Genomic DNA, 24547 nt, shown 5'->3' on the forward strand with positions numbered 1-24547 from the left:
CTTCTTTTGCAACAAATAAATGGATATATGGTTAAGGCCCTATGAATCGGTCGGCGGCTGCGCATCCCACCTAGCCGTAACTGTTAATATATTTTCCACTTATTCTTACCTTGACTATAGCAACCAGCTAACCTGTATTTAGTTATTTCTACCCGTCTATACTTTGCTTTTCCTTCACAGCCCTTAAGGTATATTTTTCTTTTGTAGGTGCAACGCCGTATGGCGGAGTCGTGGAACCTCGGCCGCGAAATGGCCCGCGTGTGTCATCTTGTCGGTTATGCTACTCTATGACAGTAGCTCGCTGACATGCGACCAAACGCTTGACGGTGATAAAAGGAGAGCAGCTGTGTGAAACAAAATGGCAAGGTGACGAGATATACACCAGCCAGCGCAAGTCGATGGAAAAAACAATAAAGCCGAAGCTTAATGAACCGCTTGGCAGAGGCGAAACGAAAAGCGACGACGTCGTGTTCTCGCTTCGCGTTCTTTCTGCCTGGTTCAAGGCAGGTGATACAAGAGCAGCTGCTGTTGCGGAGCATAAATGTCTGCTTGAAAAGGCCCTAAATTTTCAACAATCTTTGTGCTCACCGGTAATTAGTTTCCCCAGTTGATGTTGCTCACTGCTTGAGTGGGGCAATGATTCAAGGGCCATTGTGCACAGCGGAGAACATGGGTGTTTGGCGCAGATCGCCAACAGTACATCGGCGGGGACCGGCGGCGTCGCGGCTGCTCGTGCACTCTTCGGCCTGCTCTACGCGATCGTCTTCGCCGTGGGTGTGTCGGGCAACGGGCTCGTCTGCGCCGTGGTGCTGCGCCGGCGGGCCATGCGCACCGTGACCAACCTGCTGGTGGCCAACCTGGCACTCTCGGACATCCTGCTGTGCGCGCTTGCCGTGCCCTTCACGCCGCTCTACTTGTTCCTGCGCCGGTGGCCGTTCGGTGCGGCGCTCTGCCGCCTGGTGCCCTTCGCGCAGGGCGTCAGTGTGTACGTCTCCTCGTTCACGCTCACCGCGATCGCCGTGCATCGGCTGCGTGCTGTTGTGCACCCCCTGCGGAGGCGGCTGCTGCGGCCGCGCTCTTGCGCTGCCCTGTGTGCCGCGCTGTGGGCAGCCAGCGCGTTGCTTACGCTGCCCTACGCGGCCTTCGTGCGCCTGGTACGCAGCGGCGACGGGCGCGCCTTCTGCGAAGAACTGTGGCCCTCGGAGCGCGGACGTCAGCTATTCGGCGCCCTCACGGCGGCCGCCCAGTTCCTGTTGCCCCTGGCCGTTGTGGGCGGCTGCTATGTGCGCGTCGCGCGACGCCTGCGCCACCGCAGTCGCCGCGCGCGGCGCACCCAGCTCATGCTGCTCGCCATGGTGCTGGCTTTCGCGCTCGCCTGGCTGCCCCTGAACGCGTGCAACCTGCTCGCCGACTTCCACGCGCCCTCGGTCACTTGGCCGCTGGGCGACGAGCTCTTCTGCGCCGCGCATGCGGTCGCCATGAGCTCGACGTGCTACAACCCGCTGCTCTACGCGTGGTTCAACGACAACTTCCGGCGCCAGTTCGTGCGGCCGCTGCCACCCGAACAGACTGTGCTCGAGACGTTGCGCAGCGACCGGCCGGCGCATGACCGGTGAGCCTCAACCTTTGTGACCTTTCAGCCCGAGCGCACTTTTCAGAAAGAATCTAAGGAAATCAGGACTCACGTCAAGAAACACTGCTCCAAAGTAGATCTTAGGCAATCGAACCAACAGTCCAGAAGCAGCAGCATGTTTTCAGAAAAAGGACACACAGGGATTTTGGAAACATTGCTGTCCCAAAACTGCAACGTCGCATTTCCAACACAGTCTACACGGAGCGAGCCACTTACCACAAGGGCTTTTTGCGTTTCCATCCAGTAATAATGCAATTGCGGACAGAATGGATTAAGTTCGATCTGATTTCGTGGCTTCCTACCCATTTTCCCGAAATTCGGTGGCATGGGGTCCTTTTACATCGATTTTCTAATCAATTATCTTCATGATTACATTATTGTCTTATATCGTTCAACACTAAAAAGATCCTTGGTGCCAGTGGCCGTTGGATTCCTTTGTATGTAAGTACTTCACAAGCAGCCCTTATTTTCCCTTAGATTTGTTTGCTGACACGCAGAATTTAGTAACTAGACACAACATGAGAAGCATCACAGAGACAGTTTACCATCGTGTAAAAGAATTATCGCACGTTGGATCACGTGCTCATGCTCAGCTTCAGTGCTCACTGCTCCTGACTGATTCTCGTGCTGGGAAAGCGATATCGATTTTCGCTGAGGTCATTCTTTCTGAAAGTTAGTCTTACCAGTCACGAATCTCGGTAACCACACCGGTTCTTGCTCAGATGGCAAGTCAGTCGTTGCAAGGAAGAGACCTTGAAAAACAGCCTGGGAGTGATATCTCTTAAAGAAAAAGTGAAAATCAATTGCTGCAGAGAATGTGACCGCGAAGAAGCCTACTAAAAAGGTAGGAGATTCAAAACAACCCCACTCTTTAATGTTGAATGCCCTTCGTAGTGTCTAAATGCTTATCCATGGGGAGCAAGTAAGTACGGTGCACTACTAAGTGCTGTGAATCGTCAGAACACTGTTATTTTCAAACCGTGCCTGGAAAAGCTTGAGACCAAAGTTATATACGAAGTCAAACTGCAGTGATGGGTAAGCGTTGCATGGCAGGAAATATTTGTCAGACGAGGGTGCGCATACGAGATGCTCATTATGACATGCCAAGGAGGGCAAATTTGTGACGGTGGACAATTTTAGCATTTGATTGATGTCTTGAAAAGATTGAAAAGTCGACGAATTGGCAATGGCTCCTGGCGCCGCCCTCGCTACCTCCTCCTTGCTTGGGTCACAGCAGCGCCATTTTCGCTTTGCACTCCTGCGGAGGGATAGCATAGCACGGCCGATAGCTGACTGGGCCCGATGGCGGCCGAACCACGTGACCAAATGAGCCCACTACTCCTATTGGCCGATACAGCACATGAACCAAGCGGAAACGCTGTAATTTTAGTATGAGTACGAACTACTTAAAAACGATTGCCACAGTTCGGAAGTGCCTGTGAAATTCTTCGATACTGGAAACAAAAATAAAATAAACGAATGCTTAACTGGCATAATTCCGGAAAAATATATTTGCTCACATAAAAGTATTTTTTTTTCAATTCAACCCGTACAATTACTGCAAGAAAATGCAAGTGTTTGTGCGAACTAAGTAATCAGAAACGTAGTCGCAGAAAGCAGCAAAATTTATTTTTCAGACAAAGTTTATAAACAGCGCTAGAGTAGCGTAGTGACAACTTTCGAATATTTACAACTTGTAGAATTTAAGCAAAAGCAAGTTTGTGAACGCGTGTTCTGTTCGTGTTTCGTGGTTTATTTTATGGGTCTTTCTTTCTTTTTTTTTTTTAGGTAGGTGCGTCGTCAAGAGAAGCTGTTTTCTGGTATGCATGCGAACAGAAACAAGGGTCGTCGAGAGTACCTGTACATTTTGTTTGTTCGCAACATCACTTTAGGTGGACAATTGAAATATAAAGTAACTGATAACTTCCCACCCCACGTTATCTACATATCTTAACGTAAGTCACCCGTTGCAGTTCCGAAATGGCAACCAGTACATTACTAAATTTACCAAAAAATACGCCGTTACTTGCAACGTAAACCACAAACATAAAGTGTCAGCCGAGCGCCGCAAAGGCTCAAATGTGTAAAGACGAGCATCCAGACGTTACTACGGCGGTGCCCACATTAGGTTTTGTGCGTGCGCTCTTTAGCCTGGAATTACGTTCTTGGGTGTTGATACATCTGTGCCGCTATTCGCGTTAATGTTTACTTGGATATAAATGAGGGGCATGCATGCAGGATATTTCGGGGGTCGTATGGTGAAAGTGAGGAGCTCGGAAGCAGGTAATTTTAGTAGGAGGACAATGAAGCCGCGTAAGCAATGGATAGACAGAAATCCAAGATTGCGCAACAGTATGCTTTCGCCAAATTTGTTGGCATGAAATGTCCCCAGGGAAGTACCGCTCGATGGTAGCGCTTCCGTTGAGAGGCAGTACTTCTAGGCTCGCTAAATCATGGACTTACGTATTTACAAATACAGCTGTCTCACTTAATTGCGAGACATACAAGAAACAGTTTCGTCCAGCGTTACACGGGTGCGTCTGCAAAAGTGTTATGTTCGTCCTCGCCGTTTCAAGGGTGACCTTTATGCATGCAATACACACCAAACGTGTGCTCAGTTTGTAAAATAACAACTGTCCAGCTCGTATTTAGAGACCCATGAAATGTACCATACTCCCGGACAGCTTTTTCTGGCTATTCAGCCAAGGCTTCCATCACTGTGTTATTAAACCATGTAGTTTTGGTATTTCTGGCCGCAGTTGCGGTTTCAGTTGCACATTTGCTTGAAATTATAATTTTCGAGCTACCAACGACACAGAAATGACTTTCTATAATACATAAGGCCTAAGCGAGCGTACATTTGTGATTAATAAACATCACGCGCTGCGTAGGTTACCGAAACAACCGCATTGCGAAAGCGTGCCAAACCGGCGGGTAGATGCAGCAGAAGCAGTCGATGCACTCCTCAGGAGATTCTCGACAGACGGCGCAGCCACACCGTTTGCTCGGCGTACTGTAGCGATTTGGAAATGTACTACCTACATTAATGTTGTACACGCTTGTCTTGTAGCACAACCATGATATATTAATAACGTCATTATTTCAATAATGGTATAATATACCAGAGCACGATAAGCGAAATTTACGAAGTGATTATATTCTGCTGCGCAGTGAGCTGATGCGTTTCGGCACTGTAGCTTTGGCTGCATAGCCAGAAAGTTTTGCAACTCAATGCGAGCGTGGCTCTTTCGCATGTGCTTGATGTTCGCCTATCGCGGCCCGTTACGAAACGCGTTAAGGCTGCCGTGTCGCTTCATCCGTACCTCGTGGTCCACAATAAGTCTAAGCTGTAGCGCGGTCAAGACGAGGGACTGAGAACGAGAGGGTGTCCTCTCGTTCTCAGTCCCTCGTGAGCGCTACTGCTTAGAAGTATGAACCAACAAGCCCAAATTTCGACAGACAATAAGAGTCGCGTTAAGGTCGGACCCCACTGCACTGTAGTAAAACTAGTTTTGGGCAAGTTCGTTACTTTGCTTCCCCATAACCGCGGAAAAAGACGGAGAGGAAATACACACGACAATCACTGCACTCATTAACTTCGCCAACGCATGGGAAACAGAAGTTCCGCCGCGGATGCGCGCACGGAAAGAAAGGAAGGACACGTGCCACCGTCAACATAAAAACATTTTCACACCGAGTGACACATCTTAACGTGTGGCAGAGAAAAACGTCAAATTCTCCTTTGTATAAGTGTACTGATAAATCGCTTACGCAATAATCACTTTTTTTCTTTATGTGGTAAGCTTCAAGTAGATCACGTGCATTGTGATGTTTGCTTAGAATCCTTGCACTATCAAAATGCGGCGAACACCCTTGGCAAGACCTCTTCGTCGTTCTCTTTCAATCGACCGACATAGGCTTTTCCCACTCCTCTGGGCTTCGTATGCTTTTTCCCGCATCCAGCTCCTTAGTGGAGATACGAGGGCCCATCTTTTCCGGAGCCGAAAAAACGAGCGGCACTCTAAACCTGGTCGCAACTTTCTTCAAGTTATGCGAGACTGTGTGCAGGTATGGGGCAACTTCCGGGCGCAAGGTGCGCTCAACAGAAGCGCCCCAAATGTCTAGGAGGCGTTAGTACAGCAGGCATCAGCGGCGTTTAAAATTGATTTACAAGATAGAAAAGGCACAGTATCTGTCACACGTAGCGCTCTTCTTTACCTTTTTCAAGAGGATCTCAGCAACAGCCGTCACGGTCGACTGAGGGTAGCCCGAGACCAAATTTCTTGCCAATTGGCCGTCAAAGCTTGCCTGCATTTCATGTCCGCACAATTTATCTAGTGCATATTCGAGCCACAAGTTCACAATGCTTCTTTTAATTATTTTAGAGTGTGCTGAATCATTTGGTAACAACCGTTTTTGTACACGGGGGGGGGGGGGGGGGGGAGGGGGCGTAGTGCCAACACATATGTTCCCCACTTAACCTGATACGAATATTTAAAAACTGATTAATATTCTCTTTGGCACTTTGCAAGTGAAGGTTTCCATGCTGTTTGAAAGCGTCTAAAATCCTGTGAAAAAAAAAAACGCGCAGTAGTGTAAAGGGCTCTGCTTTTCCAACAAGATAAAAAAATGGTCAACCTGTCGGTACACATTTGTGACCTTGTGCGGTTTAAACAGAGATGCTAAAATCTGGTCAATACTGGCTAAAAAAAAATCACTTAAAATGTGGGAAACGCAAGACCCAATACATATTCTTCTAGTTTGCAAGTAGCGCTGGTAGTAAAAAAGCGATAAAATTTCCTTGTAGGTAAAATTCTAACAGCGTTAGAAAATTGTCAACAGACATACCAGCTGCATTCAGGAAAAGGACGACGCCATTCTTGTCAATGTACTGTTTCAGTGACGCGAACAACTGGTGGGCTATCGAATAGAACAAATGTTCCATGTCGACAGAGAACGCGAAGCCAATTTTGTGGTTGGATTTCAGAAAATCAAAAATTTCTCTGGAATTCCTTTTAAGAAAAGGGTCATTAATGATGAGAACTCGCAAAGATCTCTGCAGGAACCGACTAACAAGCAACGGCCATGTTCTATTTCAACTTACAAGAGTTCGAAACGGTACATCTGGTTTATGCGTCTTGGCACTAAAAACACTTTCAAAGCATTGCCTTTACGACTGATTATCTGCTTGGACAGCTTTTCGTTTACAACGTTTTTGTAAAAGTTGGCCACATTCTTTTTTGCTATTGTGGGACGGCGTTTCTTCACGGTAAAGTTTTTTTCACAGCCTGAAGGGCTTTTTCACGGAGAAAAATCTTCCGGCAAAACAACAAACCCTCCATTTTTGTCGGCCTGGAGAAGAGAGAGCCCGTTCTCTTGAAAGTAAGCAACCATTTTCCGCAAAGACGTGCCAACATGTTAGCAGAAGTCTTCGAGCAAGCATCTCTCCTGTCGGCGCTTTCATTGCTATGCGGTGCTGCCAGCTAGGTCTTGAACCCCGTACTTGAGTCCCTTGTTGAGCGTAGGCTCTGAGCTCTGAGGTTTCCATTGGCTTGTACTTTTCTTTTTGTAGACTGTGGAATCTGGAAGGCGCGCCTTATTGTATAAGCTCCACCAGATCTCAGTCAGATGAGCCGTGAACCACTTCAAGTAGCACAACTTGGAATCCGCCAGCCAGTGTGGATACCGGGTGTAGCAAGCTGCTGACAGTCAGTCCAGGTGCAACAGTACATGACGCCAAAGCTCCGAGCGATGAATCTTTCCCACGCGCTTTACATGCCCCCACGATGGTTTTACGAATCCGAAAAGGGCACTCACTTCTTTCGGAATCCGGGCTTTTCTAAGCCACACGACGATGCATCGGGCACGGCATGTCATGAAGATGATATTGGTAATTAAAGAATCGACAGAAGTAAGTGCTTGATTAACACACAAAGAAGGGCCCACTGTAGATGAAATATGCTTTAGTAAAACTAGCTTTTCGGCAAGTTGGTTACTTTGCTTGCAAGGATGCAAGCATTTGGATTGGTGCATGTATTCTAGGCAAAAGCAAATATCAAACTGCACGTGAACTACTGGAAGCTTACCACATAAAGAAAAAATGCGATTATTGCGTAAATGATACTTCAGTTCACTTATACAAAGCACAATTTGTGTTACACGGTGTGAAAACGTTTTTATGTTTACGGTGGCACGTGTACTTCCTTTCTGTCTTTGCGCGCATACGCGGCGGAACCTTTATATTTCCCATGCGTTTGCTAAATAAAATCTGTTATGAGTGCAGAGATTGTCCGTGTCGTGTTGTGTTTCCTTTCTTTGGTGCTCGTATTTTTTTTGCGCTGCAGTTATGCGAAAGCATCTGTTCTTTTTTAAACTCTGCTGGCTGTTTCTACGGTATGTTCAAAAATGGAAAGTGCCTTTTGAGATATCGCTACCAGAAGTCCTTGTCATGCTGAAGCTTGGGGCTTGAGCTGCATGCTTTGCTATTTAGGAGGGCGGTCTCATGTGGAACTTTGCAGAGAACCACCCCTTCAACCAACCTCATCCGAGTGCTTTCAATTAATCAATTAGTGTCATGCAGAACACCGGCCAAAATCTGTGACAGTCATACACAAGTGAAATCTATTTCCTACATTTGAGTTCCGAAATCTCCATTCCGCCAACACGGTGCAAGTTTAATCCTGCATCTAGACCGGTAGGTTACCAAGGCGTATTGATGTCATACCAACAGAATATATTTAGCCGTGAAAAGGCCATTGGACCTGGGTGACAGCAGGTGTCGTCAGGATCGATTTTATAACGATTTAAGTTGTATTTCTTTCAGTTTGGGTTGTTTATTTTTCTTTTCTACATAGAAGGAGCCAGGGCTAGAAGCTGTATTGAACAGCTTGACAAGGGCCCCGGCACCTAGCAAAATGTGGCAATACAGCAAAAGCGAAGGTCACAGAACCGTTAAAGGAAATTATACCATGAAAGGCCCAATGTACAGTGCAATGAACAAATGCAACTTTGACACCTGGACAGAAAGGCAACATTCTGGCATGAAAAAGCAACGTTGGTTAGAGAAATAAATTTTAACGACAGACTTGTTAGACTGACGTCTTAGATAAAAATATTCCATCATCAATTTATTTAACAGAGTGGGCAAAGTGTAAAATAATGACTGTATTGTAGTGTACCCGGTGTGTAGGCATGTACAATTTTTGGCTATGTCATGTTTGCTTGACAGGATTTCCCTGCAGTTATGCACGACATTTCATGGTAACTCTGTTGGTCTTTAAAAAGGCTCTGTAATGCATGAACCATCCTAATTATAGAAATAAAATACTAGAAAAATATCGTATTTAAAAAACAAGGCACTATAGTGGGATAACAATAGGGTACATTAGCTATACTTTCGGCTGCCGCCTTTTTGCAGTAAATTTAACTTGAACAAGTTAATAACGCCTGTAGTATACCAGTTTATAGAGCGGTATTGTAAAGCGAAAGCACAAATGCCGTATTAGGCAAAATTTAACTTTTGCCGGCAACATATGCCTCGTTCTGCATATAATGCCAATAGATATACCATTAATGCAAGGTACTCTACATGCACATTGAATATGTTTTTTGGAATGCGTCACGCCAAGCGCCTTTCCACATTCAACCGATTCAATAGGTTCCGTTGCCTCATGCATGCTAATACTTTCTGACTGTTGGGTTTTTTTCGTGGAACATAAAAAAACTGCATTTCATTTATGTGAATTAATTCTCATCCGATTGGCTTTTACCCAGAGATACATATGTCTTAGTAGTAGTAATAAAAACTTATTGATTTCGGAAACAAAAATTCCAAAAGCGTAGTCGTGGTTCGGGCTCTGATTTCAGAGCTCCTGTGGTCATTACCGCCGCTCGGGCTTGATGAGCCAGCTGTGGTAGCTCTTGGAAGTCGAAGCTAGGCAGGGAGTCCTCCCACTATTCCTTCCTTTTATGTGTTTGCAAGTTAGATAGTTTATGCCCGGTGCATCTCCATGTTACATGGTAGGCTGTGGGCTGGCCGTACCACTATGGGCAGGTGGGGCGGTATCGATTTAGGAAAATATTGTATTTATGACTGACGGTTAGGAAGAGTGTTGGTCTGTAGTTGTCTCCAGTTCCTGGACTCCTGTGCTTTTAGTTGCTTGTGAGGTGTTGGTAGCAACTGTCGCATGAGACATTGCTATTGTAGTATATTGTAGCCAGTTGATATAGGTTGCATTAGTGATTGGTGGGAGAATGTTCGATCTTGGTCTCCTCGGTTTGTGTATCCTCGAGCTAGGCCATTTGCGATCTTGTTTCCTTCCAATCCTGAGTGTGTTTGGTTCATGATATTTTACGTTTAATATATGTGTGTAACGTGGGCCCGATGCCACATGTGAGTCGGTCACGATGTGGAGGGATTGGCTGCTAGCGTTTCCGTGCTGTATGACCAGGACTATCGCAACCACTTCTGCTTCATGTACGGTGCAGTTCTGGATGAATAGGCTGATGAGTTCTTAGTGGTTGGGGCCCACTACGGTGGCTACCGCTGCATTCCCGTGTGGGGATAGGGATACAAGGCTCCGCCTACGTAGGCTCCCATGTCGCTTCTTCCTGTCGCGCGTCTTGTGGAGTCCATTCAAGCTGATCTCCGGCCTTCGTAGGTGTGGGTCGACATGTTCTTGCGTATGGGAGCTACGTGTACGTGAACTCTGCTTTCAAGTGGTACGTTGGTCGTTAATTGGGTGATGTGCAAGGCGGCTGAATAGCCGAGTGTTTGCAGGGTTTGTTTGCCCGCTACTATTTTCAGCAAGCGCTCTGTTTGGGATTAGAGCGTGGTCTCTTGAATTTTTTCAAAGGTGTTGTGGACGCCCAGCGCTTCGAGCTTGTTGTTGGCAGTGTATTATGCGATGCCGAGGGTATTTTTAATGCCTAATCTGATGATGGAATTTATTCTGTGAGTTCTGCTTTGAGGAGTGGTAGTTAGGGGTGCCATATGCGACTCTACTGATGATCAGCGCTTGGACAAGCCGCATAGTATCCTGTTCCCTCATTCCTTTTCACGTTGTGGCTACACGGCGTATCATGCGTGATACTTGAGTGGTTGTTGCGCTCAGGAGTTTGATGGCGTGGGTTACCTTGCGGTCGGTTTAGAGCCACATTCCTAGGATTCTGATGAGTGGGACGTCTCAGATTTGTTCTCCTTCAAGGTAAATTTGGATTTGACCTTGAGTCAGGTAGTTGTACCATTTGCCTGTGATGCGGATTACTTTAGATTTATCTGGTGAACACTTTAAGCCGCATTGTCTGCCGCCATACAGGTGGCGGCTTCTTGAAGATATTTTTTTTTTTGTCGGTTAGGGAGCCTGTTCGTGTCCAAACCGTGATGTCGTCGGCATACAGAGGGAAGCCGATGTTAGGGACAGCCTTGCAATGCTTTTGCGACCCTTGGCATGGCAATGTTGAAGAAAAGGATGACATGATGGGGCCCTGGGGAGTGCCTTTGTTTGGCATGGCTTGATGATCAGATCTTGTCTTCCATATTCCTATGGTGGCAGTACGGCTGGACAGGATCGTCTGGATATATTCGTAGGTGCGTTGTTCGCAGTTGATGTTGGATAGCTCTTCTAGTATTGCTTGATAAGATACACTGTCGAAGGCGCTCTTGATATCGAGTGCAATGAGGGGCTCCCCGCCTCTTCGAATATTGGTCAGGGGTTCTTCATTTAGAGAAAGAAGGCATATTGTTGGTTGGTTGGTTTGTGGGGTTTAACGTCCCAAAGCAACTCAGGCTATGAGAGACGCCGTAGTGGAGGACTCCGGAAATTTCGACCACCTGGGGTTCTTTAACATGCACTGACATCGCACAGTACACGGGCGCCTTGCTTTTCGCCTCCACCGAAAAGCGGCCGCCGAGGCCGGGATTCGATCCCGCGTCGTTGGGAACAGTAGTCGAGCACCGTAACCACTGCGCCACCCCGGCGGGGTAAAACCAAAGGATGGAATATCCGGTAGGTCCCCATCTGGTTCACGAGTAAATACAGAACTAAAGGTCATATTTAATACTTCAGCAACATCATGTTCCGCATATTGTGTTGACAACCCTGATCTGAAACCGATCATGGGTGAGTGGAGGAGATTGTTGTCTTTTATGTAGTTTGTATGAAGTCTAGTCGGGATTTTTCAGTCCCGATGGTCGCAGGGATTCGATCATGGGCTGTTTCCCCGGCTTGGGTATGACAATGATCTCTGCATGCTTCCACTCCTCTGGCATGGTCTTTTCCAACCATGGGGAATTAGTAATGTATTGAGTGAGCTTTTATTTGCTCTGTGCTTAGGTTTCGAATCATGGCGTTGTGGATTTTGTCAGCATCGGCAGCTTTGTTCTTAGTTCATGCACATGCTGCTGCATACATTTCGGATTCAGTTATGGAAGCGTGCAATTCAGGGTTGGTTCAACCGGTATGTGATAGAGTACAGGACGGTATAGTACTTCCAAGTGTTCCAAGGTATTTATAAGACCAATCAGCTTACTGTCTGTTGCGTATAAGGTATTTACTAAGGTAATCTCTAATAGAATCAGGACAACCTTAGACTGCAATCAAGCAAAGAATCAAGCAGGCTTTCGGAAACTGTACTCTACCATCGATCATATCCATACCATAAACCAGGTTATAGAAAAATGCTCGGAATATAACCAGCCCTTATACATAGCATTCATTGATTACGAAAAGCATTTGACTCAATAGAAACCTCGGCGGTAATGCAGGCATTGCCAAACCAAGGGGTAGACGAGCCATACGTGAAAGTGCTGGAAGATATATATAGTGGCTGCACAGCAACTATAGTTCTGCATAAAGAAAGTAACAAAATTCCCATAAAGACAGGTGTTAGGCCAGGAGACACAATCTCCCCAGTGCTATTCACAGCTTGCTTAGAGAAAGCATTCAGAGGCTTAGAATGGGAGCAGTTAGGGATAAGGGTAGGTGGAGAATACCTCAGTAATATGCAATATGCTGATTACATTGCCTTGCTAAGTAACTCAGGAGATCAACTGCACAAAATGATTGGTGACCTAGACAGAAAAAGTAGAAAGGTAGGCTTGAAAATCGATATGCAGAAGACTAAGGCAATGTTGAGCAGCCTCGAGAAGGAACAAAGGTTTACGTTAGGTAGCGAAGCACTGGAAGTAGTAGGCGAAAATGTCTACCTAGGACAAGTAGTAACCGCAGATCCAGGCCATGAAAAGGAAATAAGATTGGGATGGAGCGCATTTGGCAAGCACTCGCAGATTATGACTAGCAGCTTACCGGTATCGCTCAAGAGGAAAGTACACAACAGTTGCATCTTACCTGTACTCACCTATGGTGCTGAAACGTGGAGGCTAACCAAGAGGGTCCTACTTAAGTTGAGGACAACGCAAAGGGCTATGGAACGAAAAATGGTAAGGGTAACATTAAGAGATAGGAAGAGTGTAGAGTGGGTCAGAGAAATAACTCAAGTTACCGACATTCTAGTGGAAATCAAGAAGAAGAATTGGGCATGGGTAGGACATGTAGTGCGAAGAGAGGATAACCGCTGGTCGCGTAGGGTAACAAACTGAATTTCAAGGGAAGGAAAGCGTAGCAGGGGGCGGCTGAAAATTAGGTGGGCGGATGAGGTTAAGAAGTTCGCAGGGGTCAAGCGGATACAGCTAGTACAGAACCGGGTTAATTCGAGAAATATGGGAGAGGCCTTCGCCCTGCAGTGGATATAGTCAGGCTGCTGCTGCTGCTGATGATGATGATGATGATTCCTACAGGCACTGCTTCTCTCTTTCTCTCTAAACGCATCGCCCACACCAGGAAAGGTGTGGGCGATGCGTTTAGCGTATTTTCCTTCTGATTTGGATTTGGAAGGGTCGATTAGATTCCTTAGGATATTCCGTGTTTTGGAGGTACCTAATGTGCCTTTGAGTAATTCGCAGTGGTGCCAGTTGTTGTAGGCTAGTTCTGTTGCATAGGCCTGTGCTTCTGCGATGGATGCTATGCGAAGGCGTAGCGGCCTGTTGAGCTTTTGTCGCTTCTGTCTTCGTATCTTCGGGCGTCTTTGTTGCTAGAGTTAAACGAGATGTTTGTGAATTTCGGTGGTGTCAGGAGTGTGGTGTATAGTTTCTGTGGCCTCTTCATGGGCTCTCAGGTGCTCTCCCTCCAGTCTGTTATGGATACTATCGGTTGGCCTGTCTCAGTGGTTGAGCTGCTTAATCGGATCCAGGCGGTAAATCTGGCTATTCTGAGGTTTCGACAAATTTTAGTGGTGGATAGGGGTGCTAATTATGCAGCGGTCGCTCCTAGTGTTTCACCTAGGTTGGTACACGTTGCGGCCTTTATGTTTTGATCATTGTGAGATCGGGACATGTGTCTCTTGGGACACTGTTGTCTATTCTTTGTGAGTTTTATTTGTATCCTCATTCCGTGTGGGGAGAGTCGACGTCTCGAACAGTGGCGAGCTGATTTGACTGCACGAACTTTTGGGTTTCTTTGATGACATTTGTGAATGACAGCGGCATTGATTTTGGCTGCTTGTATGTATCTATGTATTGCCACCTGGTCTTCCTGAGCTTGTTAGGTCGTGACTGCGAGAAAAAGACGCTGAGGTCTGCTTGCGCGCTCTGTGCGGAACGATGGCTGCCGGTGCAGCTTTCTCCCTGTCTTTTTAGGCACGTCTAGCCCTAATTTTCGTGACATAGTTTAGTGAAGGTGCTGCGTACGATCCCAGTACATGTTCCACACAGCTACGCACGCCCAGAACTCAACTCATGTGCCATTTGACACCCCTGTGCGCCGTGCTAGCCAGAGGAATCAAGGCCTGCCCACTGAGCACTGGCAGTTGGAGTTCAGCACCGCAACCGCCCCTCGAACTGCCATGCAAGCTCCAGTGTACTACACTTTGCAGAACCCACAAGAGTCTCAGCTCTTCCAAGGCAGTCAAACCGAAGACGTTGAAGACTGGCTCGTCCAGTTTGAACGGGTCGCCTCATTCAATCAGTGGGCCGACGCCGCCAAGCTTAGAAAAGTCTTCTTCAGCCTGGGAGATGGCACTCGTACGTGGTACGAGAACCGAGAAGCCACCCTAACATCATGGTGCGAGTTCTGCCGACTCATCCTTGAGACCTATACCAGCATGGATCGGCGAGAACGTGCAGAAAGGGCCTTACAGTCTCGTATGCAGATGCCGAATGAGACTGTAAGCACATATGTGGATGACATGACCCGGCTCTTCCGTCGATCAGACCCGGCCATGCCCGAAGGCAAAAAGGTGCGCCTGCTCATGCGCGGCGTTAAAGAACAGCTAATTCCTTCCAAGTTAAAAAAAAAAGCGTAGCAGGGGGCGGCAGAAAGTTAGTTGGGTGGATGAGGTTAAAAAGTTCGCAGGGGTCAAGTGGATGCAGCTAGCACAGAACCGGGTTAATTGAAGAAATATGGAAGAGGCCTTCGCCATGCAGTGGGTATAGTCAGGCTGATGATGATGATGATGATTTGCTGGTATCGTGCGTAATCCACCGAACACGGTTGCCGGGTTTCTTGCGGAAGCTGTCACAACGGAGCGGATGCTCCAGCAGCGGTCTACCACCTACGAGAGACCGGTACTCACCGCTTCGGTTGTGGAGCCGCTTTCGGCCTTCGGGGCCACTCAGAATCTTCGGAACATCATCCGCTTTGTTTTACGCGAAGAGTTCCAGACGCTTTTCGGTGCTCCCCAGCCGATGGTCGGCTCTATAGCTGGCATTGTCCGCGAAGAGCTTCAAGCATTGAGGCCTTCGGTACCATCTGCTGATCCGCCACCTCTTCCCGCGGGGTACCATCGTCCAACGTATGCAGATATGTTGCGACGCCCTACGCCTACTACGACGCCATTACAGCCGCCCGATCAAGGCTTGCTCTATTCCGCACAAACTGAGTCGTACATCGACAAACGACGACCTCCAAGCGGAAGGAGGACCTGTGGCACGCCCCAAATCGCCAGCGTCAGTGTTTACCAGTGCGCTAACCATATAGCCGTCGAGGACCACGGGTATATCCAGCAAGAATCTATCTTCATGTGTACGAACTGTCGTCAGGGCCGGCAAGTCACGGTCGTTCACAGGTCGGGTTGTCGGGGGGTCTTCGTCGCGTCGACTGCAAGCGGTCTCGCCCCCGGAGGTCGCTGTCTTTAGTTTTCCCGATGCGGACTAGGTGACCGTCGCTGCACCATCCAGGAGGAGCTGGGCTGCGACGATGGTCGACGTGGAGACAGAGCGTGACTATTGCTGGGAAGTTGGCACCATGTGCTGCTGGGATAAGTAGTCCTCAATCTCACGAGGTCGTTGGCCGAGTGGAGGGTGACGCATGTTGATGGGAAATTCGTGCAGTCCTAGGTCTCGATAGGGGCACTGGCGATAGAGATGACCTGGTTCCCCACAATCAAAGCACAGGCGCTGGCGATTTGGGACCAGACCCCGACAAGACTTCTGCTGTCGCCAAATTTTCCGTTCCTGCAACCAAGAGAAGTTTGAAACGCTTCCTGGGTTTCTGCGCATACTACCGCCGCTTCATCGCCGATTTTTCCAAGGTTGCCGCCCCCCTGACTCGCCTAACGCGCAGATACGCAGTTCATGTGGGGCGCCGAGCAGCAAGAGGCTTTTGCGGAGCTGCGCAGACGACTGCAAACGAGTCCTGTTCTTGCCCATTTTCATGAAGACGCTGACACCGAAGTCCACACCGACCCCAGCAATAGCGGCCTCGGCGCTGTACTCGCGAAACACCAAGCAGGCTTCGAAAAGGTCATCGCGTATGCCATCCGCACGCTGTCCAGCGCCGCGACAAACTATTCCACTACTGAAAAGGAACAGGAATGCCTTGCGGTTTTGTGGACAACCATGAAATTTAGGCCTTACCTCTATGGCTGCCCTCTTAAAGTGGTCACCGACCATCATTCTTTGTGCTGGCTGGCCAACATCCGCGACCCATCGGGGCGCCTAGCACGATGGAGCCTTCGCCTATAAGAATTTGAGTACATCATTGTGTATAAATCTGGCCAGAAGCACGAAGATGCTGACGCGCTATCGCGCGCACCCGTCGGTTTAGTCGATGAGAGCACGGACGACGAGAGCGGTTTTCTTGGACTGGTGAGTACTTCAGACGTAATGACCCGAAAGCGAGCTGACTCGGACCTTCGACCTGTCATTGATCACTTGGAGGGTCGAGATGCTGATATCCCTCGCCAATTTGCTCGGAACCTGTCTGCTTTCTGTCTCCGGAATGGCGTTCTATGCAAGCAAAACTCCAGCACTGTTGACCGACATACCTCCTCATTGTGCGGACCGACCTCCATGCCGATATCCTTTTTGCTTGTCATGATGAGCCCACCTCTGGCTACTTGGGCTTTGCACGCACACTAGCCCGAGTTCGTCAAGCCTATTATTGGCCTGACCCCGTTCATCGCTATGTCAGAAGCTGTCGTGAGTGCCAACGTCGAAAGGCGCCGCCTCTGAAGGCAGCGGGTTTGCTCCAACCTATTGCGCCTCCCTGTACGCCGTTTGATCAAATCGGCATCGACCTTCTCGGCCCATTTCCGCTGACATCGGTCGGTAACAAATGGATTATAGTCGCGACCGACTATCTCACACGGTATGCAGAAACCAAGCCGGTGAAGCGTACGTGGCATGCCATCTGAGATCGCCCAGTTTTTTGTTCAGCAAATCGTGTTGCGCCATGGCGCACCGTCCCAAGTCATTACCGATCGAGGCATGGCGTTTACGGCACAACTTATGCACAACGTATTTGAGCTCACCAACACGAGCCATCGCAAAACCACTGCCTATCATCTACAGACGAATGGCCTCACGGAAAGGCTCAATAAAACAATCGCCGACATGATTGCAATGTACATAGACTCCCAGCACAAGACCATGGGACGAGATTTTCCCGTACGTCACACATGCCTACAGCACTGTCATCTAAGAGACGACGCGTTTTACGCCATTTCGCCTGCTCTATAGATGCGACGTTCAGACGATGTTGGATGCCATGCTTCCTTGCTGCACTGATGATCATCTTCTCACGCCAGACGCCGAACAGTTTGCTCAGCGCGCTGAGGAAGCACGTCAACTTGTCCGCATTCACATTCTCCAACAGCAGGGCAAGGATACGCGTCGCTACAACCTCCGTCATCGACACGTCACATACCAACCTGGAGAGCAAGTTTGGGTGTGGATACCGGTGCGCTGGCCCGGCTTGTCGGAAAAACTAATGTCGCGCTCTTTTGACTTTACGAAGTTCTGTGCCGTGTCACGGAACTGACATACGAAGTTCTTCCAGCGGGTACTGTACAGCCCTCGCATCGGCAACCACGCTTCGAAGTGGTGCACGTTGTCCGCATAAAGCCGTATTTCACGCGGTAATGCGCAGTGTACTATGCGCCAAGTCAAGTCAAGTCACTTTATTTTCAACATTTACAATGTTGATGGTCTCCAGGCAAAAAGCTGTAGGGACAGCTTGACGGGGCCTGGAAACCGGCGGCAGGCAACAGTGACAGCAGTCAGTGACAGCAGTACAAAAAAATGAGTACAAGAGATCAGTCGCTACTTGGGAAAAAAAAAAAAAAAACAAAAAACTGATATTTTATCACAGACATACAAATGAGACGAAATGAAGTGAAAATATAAGTTATATCAGGGTGTTATATAAAGACTAGCGTTTACATACACAAAATATTACAACAAACCGATAATTACAACATGAAGGACACAAAAAACTCAATCTACTATGTATATTACACGCGGTACCATTTTACACTGGAAACAAGCAAAAACACAGGTCAGCCTATAAACATTGATCGTAAAACTTTGCGTGTTAGTACAGAGTTACTAAGAGTGGTTAAATTGTTTCGTTCTCGTGTAGGACACTTTACCCCGCTTCCGTTTTCTATTTGGTTTATGTGCTGATTCTTTTGTTTTCTCTGGCATCGCCGATCGCTCGCGGTCAGCCTCTGCTTTCATTTTTTTTAGGAGAGGGAGTAATGCCACCTGGTGTTCCCGAGATTGTTAGGTGGCACCTGGGAGAAAAAGACGCTGAAGTCTGCGCGCGCGCTCTGTGCGGAACGCTGGCGGCTGGTACAGCTTCTCCGTCTTTTTAGGCACGTCTAGCCCTATTGTCCGCGACAGTATGTATGTATGTATGTATGTATGTATGTATGTATGTATGTATGTATGTATGTATGTATGTATGTATGTATGTATGTATGTATGTATGTATGTATGTATGTATGTATGTATGTATGTATGTATGTATGTATGTATGTATGTATGTATGTATGTATGTATGTATGTATGTATGTATGTATGTATGTATGTATGTATGTATGTATGTATGTATGTATGTATGTATGTATGTATTTGTACGTGTATGTATGTATGTATGTATGTATGTATGTATGTATGTATGTATGTATGTATGTATTTGTATGTGTATGCATATATGTATGTATGTATTTGTGTGTGTATGTATGTATTTGTGTGTGTGTGTGTGTGTGTGTGCGTGCGTGCATGCATGCATGTATGCACGCACGCACGTACGTACGTACGTACATACATACTTAAATACATACGTACGTACATACATACATACGTAGGTATGTACGTATGTACGTACCGTCTTTCACAAAAGTAACCAGGCTGCACGTTTTGCTTCTCACTTGTATTGTAAAGCCAACATGGGTTTACAGAGCATAACAACTTGTTACGAAGTGAGCACAGGACAGCTGTCTAAGGAGACGAAAAATTTGTTTAAGAAACGCCAGAGTATGAAAGCTTCCAATCCAACAGACCAGATCGAATTGGCCGAGATATCAAAGCTAATCAATAAGCGCAAGGTTGCCGATATAAGGAAGTACAACATGGAGAAAATTGAGCATGCTGTGAAGAACGGGGGAAGCCTTAAAGCGGTAAAGAAGAAATTGGGCATAGGCAAAAACCAGATGTATGCGATAAGGGACAAAGCGGGCAACGTCATCACGAATATGGACAAGACAGTCAAAGTAGCCGAGGAGTTCTATACAGATCTCTACAGTAGCCAAAGTAGTCAGGACCGTAATAAGATTGGAGGTAGAGAAAAACAGTCAGACGTTCCACCGGTGACGAAGGATGAGGTCAAGAAAGCACTAGAAACTATGAAAAGGGGGAAATCAGCTGGAGAGGATCAGATAACTACAGATTTGCTGAAGGACGGGGGGGGGGGGGGATATCGTGCAAGCAAAACTGGCCACCCTGTATACGCAGTGCCTGGTGTCATCGACGGTACCAGAACCATGGGAGAATGCAAACATCATCCTCATTCATAAGAAAGGGGACTCTAAGGACCTTAAAAATTATAGACCAATCAGTTTACTGTCTGTTACGTATAAGGTATTTACTAAGGTAATCGTTAATAGAATCAGGACAACCTTAGACTGCAATCAAGCAAAGGATCAAGCAGGGTTTCAGAAACGGTACTCTACTATCGATCATATCCATACCATCAATCAGGTGATAAAAATTGCTCGAAGTATAACCAGCGCTTATACATAGCATTCATTGATTACGATAGAGCATTTGACTCAGTTGAAACCTCGTCGGTGATGCAGGCATTGCGAAATCAGGGGGTAGACGAGCCGTACGTGAAAGTGCTGGAAGATATATATAGTGGCTGCACAGCAACCAATGTTCTGCATAAAGAAAGTAACAAAATTCCAATAAAGAAAGCTGTTAGGCAAGGAGACACAATCTCCCCAGTATTATTCACAGCTTGCTTAGAGGAAGTATTCAGAGAATTGGAATGGGAGCAGTTAGGGATAAGGGTAGATGGAGAATACCTCAGTAATCTGCGATTTGCTGATGACATTGCCTTGCTAAGCAACACGGGGGGTGAACTGCAAATAATGATTGATGACCTAGACAGGAAAAGTAGAAAGGTAGGCTTGAAAATCAATATGCAGAAGACTAAGGTAATGTTCAACAGTCTCGGGAAGGAACAGCAGTTTACATTAGGTAGCGAAGTACTGGAAGTAGTAGGCGAATATGTCTACTTAGGACAGGTAGTAACCGCAGATCCGGACCATGAAAAGGAAATAACAAGAAGAATAAGATTGGGATGGAGCGCATTTGGCAAGCACTCGGAGATTATGACTAGCAGCTTACCGGTATCGCTCAAGAGGAAAGTATACAACAGTTGCATCTTACCTGTACTCACCTATGGGGCTGAAACGTGGAGGCTAACCAAAAGAGTTCTACTTAAGTTGAGGACAACCCAGAGGGCTATGGAACGAAAAATGGTATAGGGGTAACATTAAGAGATAGGAAGCGTGCAGAGTGGGTCAGAGAAATAACTCAAGTTACCGACATTCTAGTGGACATTAAGAAGAAGAAATGGACATGTGCAGGACATGTAGTGTGAAGAGAGGATAACCGATGGTCGCTTAGGGTAACAAATTGGATTCCAAGGGAAGTAAAGCCTAGCAGGGGGCGGCAGAAAGTTAGGTGGGCAGATGAGATTAAGAAGTTCGCAGGGGTCAAGTGGATGCAGCTAGCACAGAACCGGGTTAACTGGAGAAATATGGGAGAGGCCTTTGCCCTGCAGTGGGTATAGTCAGGCTGATGATGATGATGACGAGGACAGGAGCTTGTCTTTACTTTGCATATATTTGCAGCTTCAGAAGTGGTAGGAATTCTCTACTACCCGACTGAGAAGCGGAACCCGCTGCCTGGTTACTTTGGCAAAGACAGTAAATGCGTATGTATGTATGTATGTATGTATGTATGTATGTATGTATGTATGTATGTATGTATGTATGTATGTATGTATGTATGTACGTACGTATGTACGTACGTACGTACGTATGTATGTATGTATGTATGTATGTATGTATGTATGTATGTATGTATGTATGTATGTATGTATGTATGTATGTATGTATGTATGTATGTATGTATGTACGCACGCACGCAGGTACGTACGTACGTATATATGTATGTATTGAAAGGGGGTGTTTACTGTCCTTTAAAAGGGGTAATAGCCCTCTCCAAGTTTCACAGAGAACCACACAAGAGCACAGCCAGTCTAGGCCTCCACAAGCGAGCTCGAGCAGCGCAGCGGCACTTCGTCGTTCTTCTTCTTGTGATCGTGATATCCTCGCCTGGTTCATCTTCGTCTTCATAATATTTTCGCAGAGTTCACTACAATTTCCCCCGGAGCGAAGAGGAGCCATCCTGGCGACTTAGGGTGAGGGCAAGAGGAGCGGATCGTAGTATGTTTTGAGGCGGCTCACGTGCACAGTTTCGCGGCCGCGATGACGCATGTCTGAAGAGGGAGTGAGTGGCTCCACGATGTAATTCACAGGGGAGGTTTGGCGAACAATGCGGTAGGGGCCGTGGTACTCGGTTCGAAATTTTGATGACAATCCCGGAGGGGTGGCAGGAACCCAGAGCCAAACAAGGGATCCTGTAGGGAAAACGTGTGGCGTCTGATCTTTGTCGTGACGATACTTTTGGCGGCCTTGCGATTCCGATGTTAAACTGCGGGCTAACTGGCGGCATTCTTCCGCATGTTTGGCAACGTCTGAAAGGAGTGTCCACTCGGAGGAGTCAGGACGATATGGTAAAATAGTGTCCATCGTGGACGATGCCTCATGCCCATAAAGCAGGAAGAAAGGGCTAAATCCAGTGGTTGACTGCGTGGCGGTATTGTATGCGTACGTCACGAAAGGAAGAACAGCGTCCCAGTTGGTCTGATCAGCGGCAACGTACATTGTGAGCATATCTCCAAGAGTACGATTGAAGCGCTCAGTCAGCCCGTTAGTTTGAGGGTGGTAGGCTGTTGTGGTCCGATGTATGATGCGACATTCGGCCAGTAGAGCTTCAACGACGTTGGAAAGGAAGACGCGTCCTCGGTCACTCAGCAGCTCTCGCGGCGCGCCGTGGCGAAGAACAAAATGATGTAGTAAGAATAGGGCAACTTCACGGGCAGTAGCGGCGGGTAAAGCGGCGGTCTCGGCATACCGGGTGAGGTGGTCGATGCCGACGATAATCCACCGGTTCCCAGAGACCGTGCAGGGAAGTGGCCCGTAAAGGTCAACGCCAATGCGGTCAAAAGGGCGGGCCGGGCATGGAAGTGGTTGTAAGGGGCCAGAAGCACGAGGTGTTGGTGACTTGCGGCGCTGACAGGCGATGCAGGAGCGGACGTATTTGCGAATATAACCGTACATGCCGCGCCAATAGTAGCGTTGAGAGATTCTTTGAAACGTCTTCACTGCACCAGGATGGGCACACTGAGGGTCGGCATGGAAAGAGGCGCAAATTTCTTGTCGTAAATGGCGGGGAATGACGAGAAGCCACCGTCGACCATCAGGCATATAATTGCGGCGGTAGAGAAGACCGTCTCGTAGGGCAAAGTGTGGTGCTTGACGGCGTAAAGTCCGAGAAGGCGCAGCGTTCGGAGAAGCGGACACGATGTCGATAAGAGATGCGAGCCACGGGTCTTTTCGCTGCTCCGCAGGCATATCAGCGAGTGTTAGAGACGAGAGGACGGGATCAGCCGCCGAGGAGCAAATAGGTGCGATGGTTAGGGGAGAACGAGACAGAGCGTCGGCGTCCATGTGTTTACGGCCAGATCGATATATAACGCGGATGTCAAATTCCTGAAGGCGGAGAGCCCATCGTGCGAGGCGGCCGGACGGGTCTTTAAGAGAGGACAGCCAACATAACGCGTGGTGGTCCGTGACGACGTCAAACTGGCGACCATACAGGTAGGGTCGGAATTTGGTTAGTGCCCACACAATGGCCAAACACTCCTTCTCCGTAACTGAGTAGTTGCATTCAGCTTTGGAGAGGACGCGACTCGCGTACGCGACGACGTATTCTTGAAAGCCATTTTTCCGTTGAGCCAATACCGCTCCGAGGCCAACGCCACTCGCATCAGTATGGACCTCGGTAGGTGCTGTGGGGTCGTAGTGGCGAAGGATTGGTGGCGAAGTCAAAAGACGGCGCAATGTGGTGAACGCTTCGTCGCACTCGACCGACCACGCAGTTAAGTCACTGTTTCCCCCGAGTAGCTTCGTAAGGGGTGCAATTATAGAAGCGAAATTCTGCACGAAGCGCCGAAAATAGGAGCATAGACCAATGAAGCTTCGAAGTTGCTTGAGCGAGACCGGCTTAGGAAACTCCGCCACTGCGCGCAGCTTGGCCGGATCAGGGCGAACACCTTCCTTAGAGACGATGTGCCCCAAAATGGTCAACTCCCGGGCACCGAAGTGACACTTCTTAAGATTTAGTTGTAGGCCGGCGTCAGTAAGACAAACCAAAACTTGCCGCAAGCGCTCTAGGTGCGTGGCGAAGTCGGTGGAAAAGACAACAATGTCGTCCAGGTAGCAGAGGCAGATGTGCCACTTGAACTTCCGCAAGATGTTATCCATCATCCTCTCGAATGTGGCGGGCGCGTTGCACAAACCGAAGGGCATTACATTAAATTCATAGAGGCCATCCGGGGTCACAAATGCGGTCTTCTCTCTGTCACAGGCGGCCATTGGTACTTGCCAGTAACCGGAACGTAAATCAAGAGAGGAAAAGTACTCGGCACCTTGGAGGCAATCAAGAGCGTCGTCTATACGCGGCAGGGGGTAATTGTCCTTGTGGGTAATTTTGTTCAGGCGCCGGTAATCAACACAAAAGCGAACTGAGCCATCTTTCTTCTTTACTAGTACCACTGGCGAAGACCAGGGGCTTTGAGATGGACGGATCACACCACGTTTTAGCATGTCCTCAACTTGCTCATTGATCACGCGACGCTCTGCCGCTGACACACGATAGGGGCGCTGTCGAAAAGGCGTGTTAGAGCCGGTCTGAATGTGATGCGCGACTGTGGAAGTGCG

General features: G+C 47.9%; 1 protein-coding gene across 1 annotated transcript; it reads left to right on the forward strand.

Annotated features, from left to right (window-relative positions):
• Positions 1-219: 219 nt before the first annotated feature.
• LOC146207012 (prolactin-releasing peptide receptor-like) lies at positions 220-1616 on the forward strand. Its single transcript, XM_084576043.1, has 2 exons — positions 220-258; positions 687-1616. The coding sequence occupies exons 1-2, from the start codon at positions 220-222 to the stop codon at positions 1614-1616; spliced, it is 969 nt and encodes a 322-aa protein (XP_084432169.1).
• Positions 1617-24547: the final 22931 nt, after the last annotated feature.

This window comes from Amblyomma maculatum, chromosome 1 (genome assembly GCF_055883805.1).
Source record: "Amblyomma maculatum isolate TAMU_Amacu chromosome 1, ASM5588380v1, whole genome shotgun sequence".
In the NCBI taxonomy this organism is placed as follows: domain Eukaryota; kingdom Metazoa; phylum Arthropoda; class Arachnida; order Ixodida; family Ixodidae; genus Amblyomma; species Amblyomma maculatum.

Excerpts from the sequence above, each read along its gene's own strand:
- LOC146207012 (XM_084576043.1), top strand. The coding sequence starts at position 220 with ATGGCGGAGTCGTGGAACCTCGGCCGCGAAATGGCCCGC. Across the intron at positions 259-686 it reads TCGGCCGCGAAATGGCCCGC|ATCGCCAACAGTACATCGGC; the intron begins GTGTGTCATCTT and ends TGTTTGGCGCAG.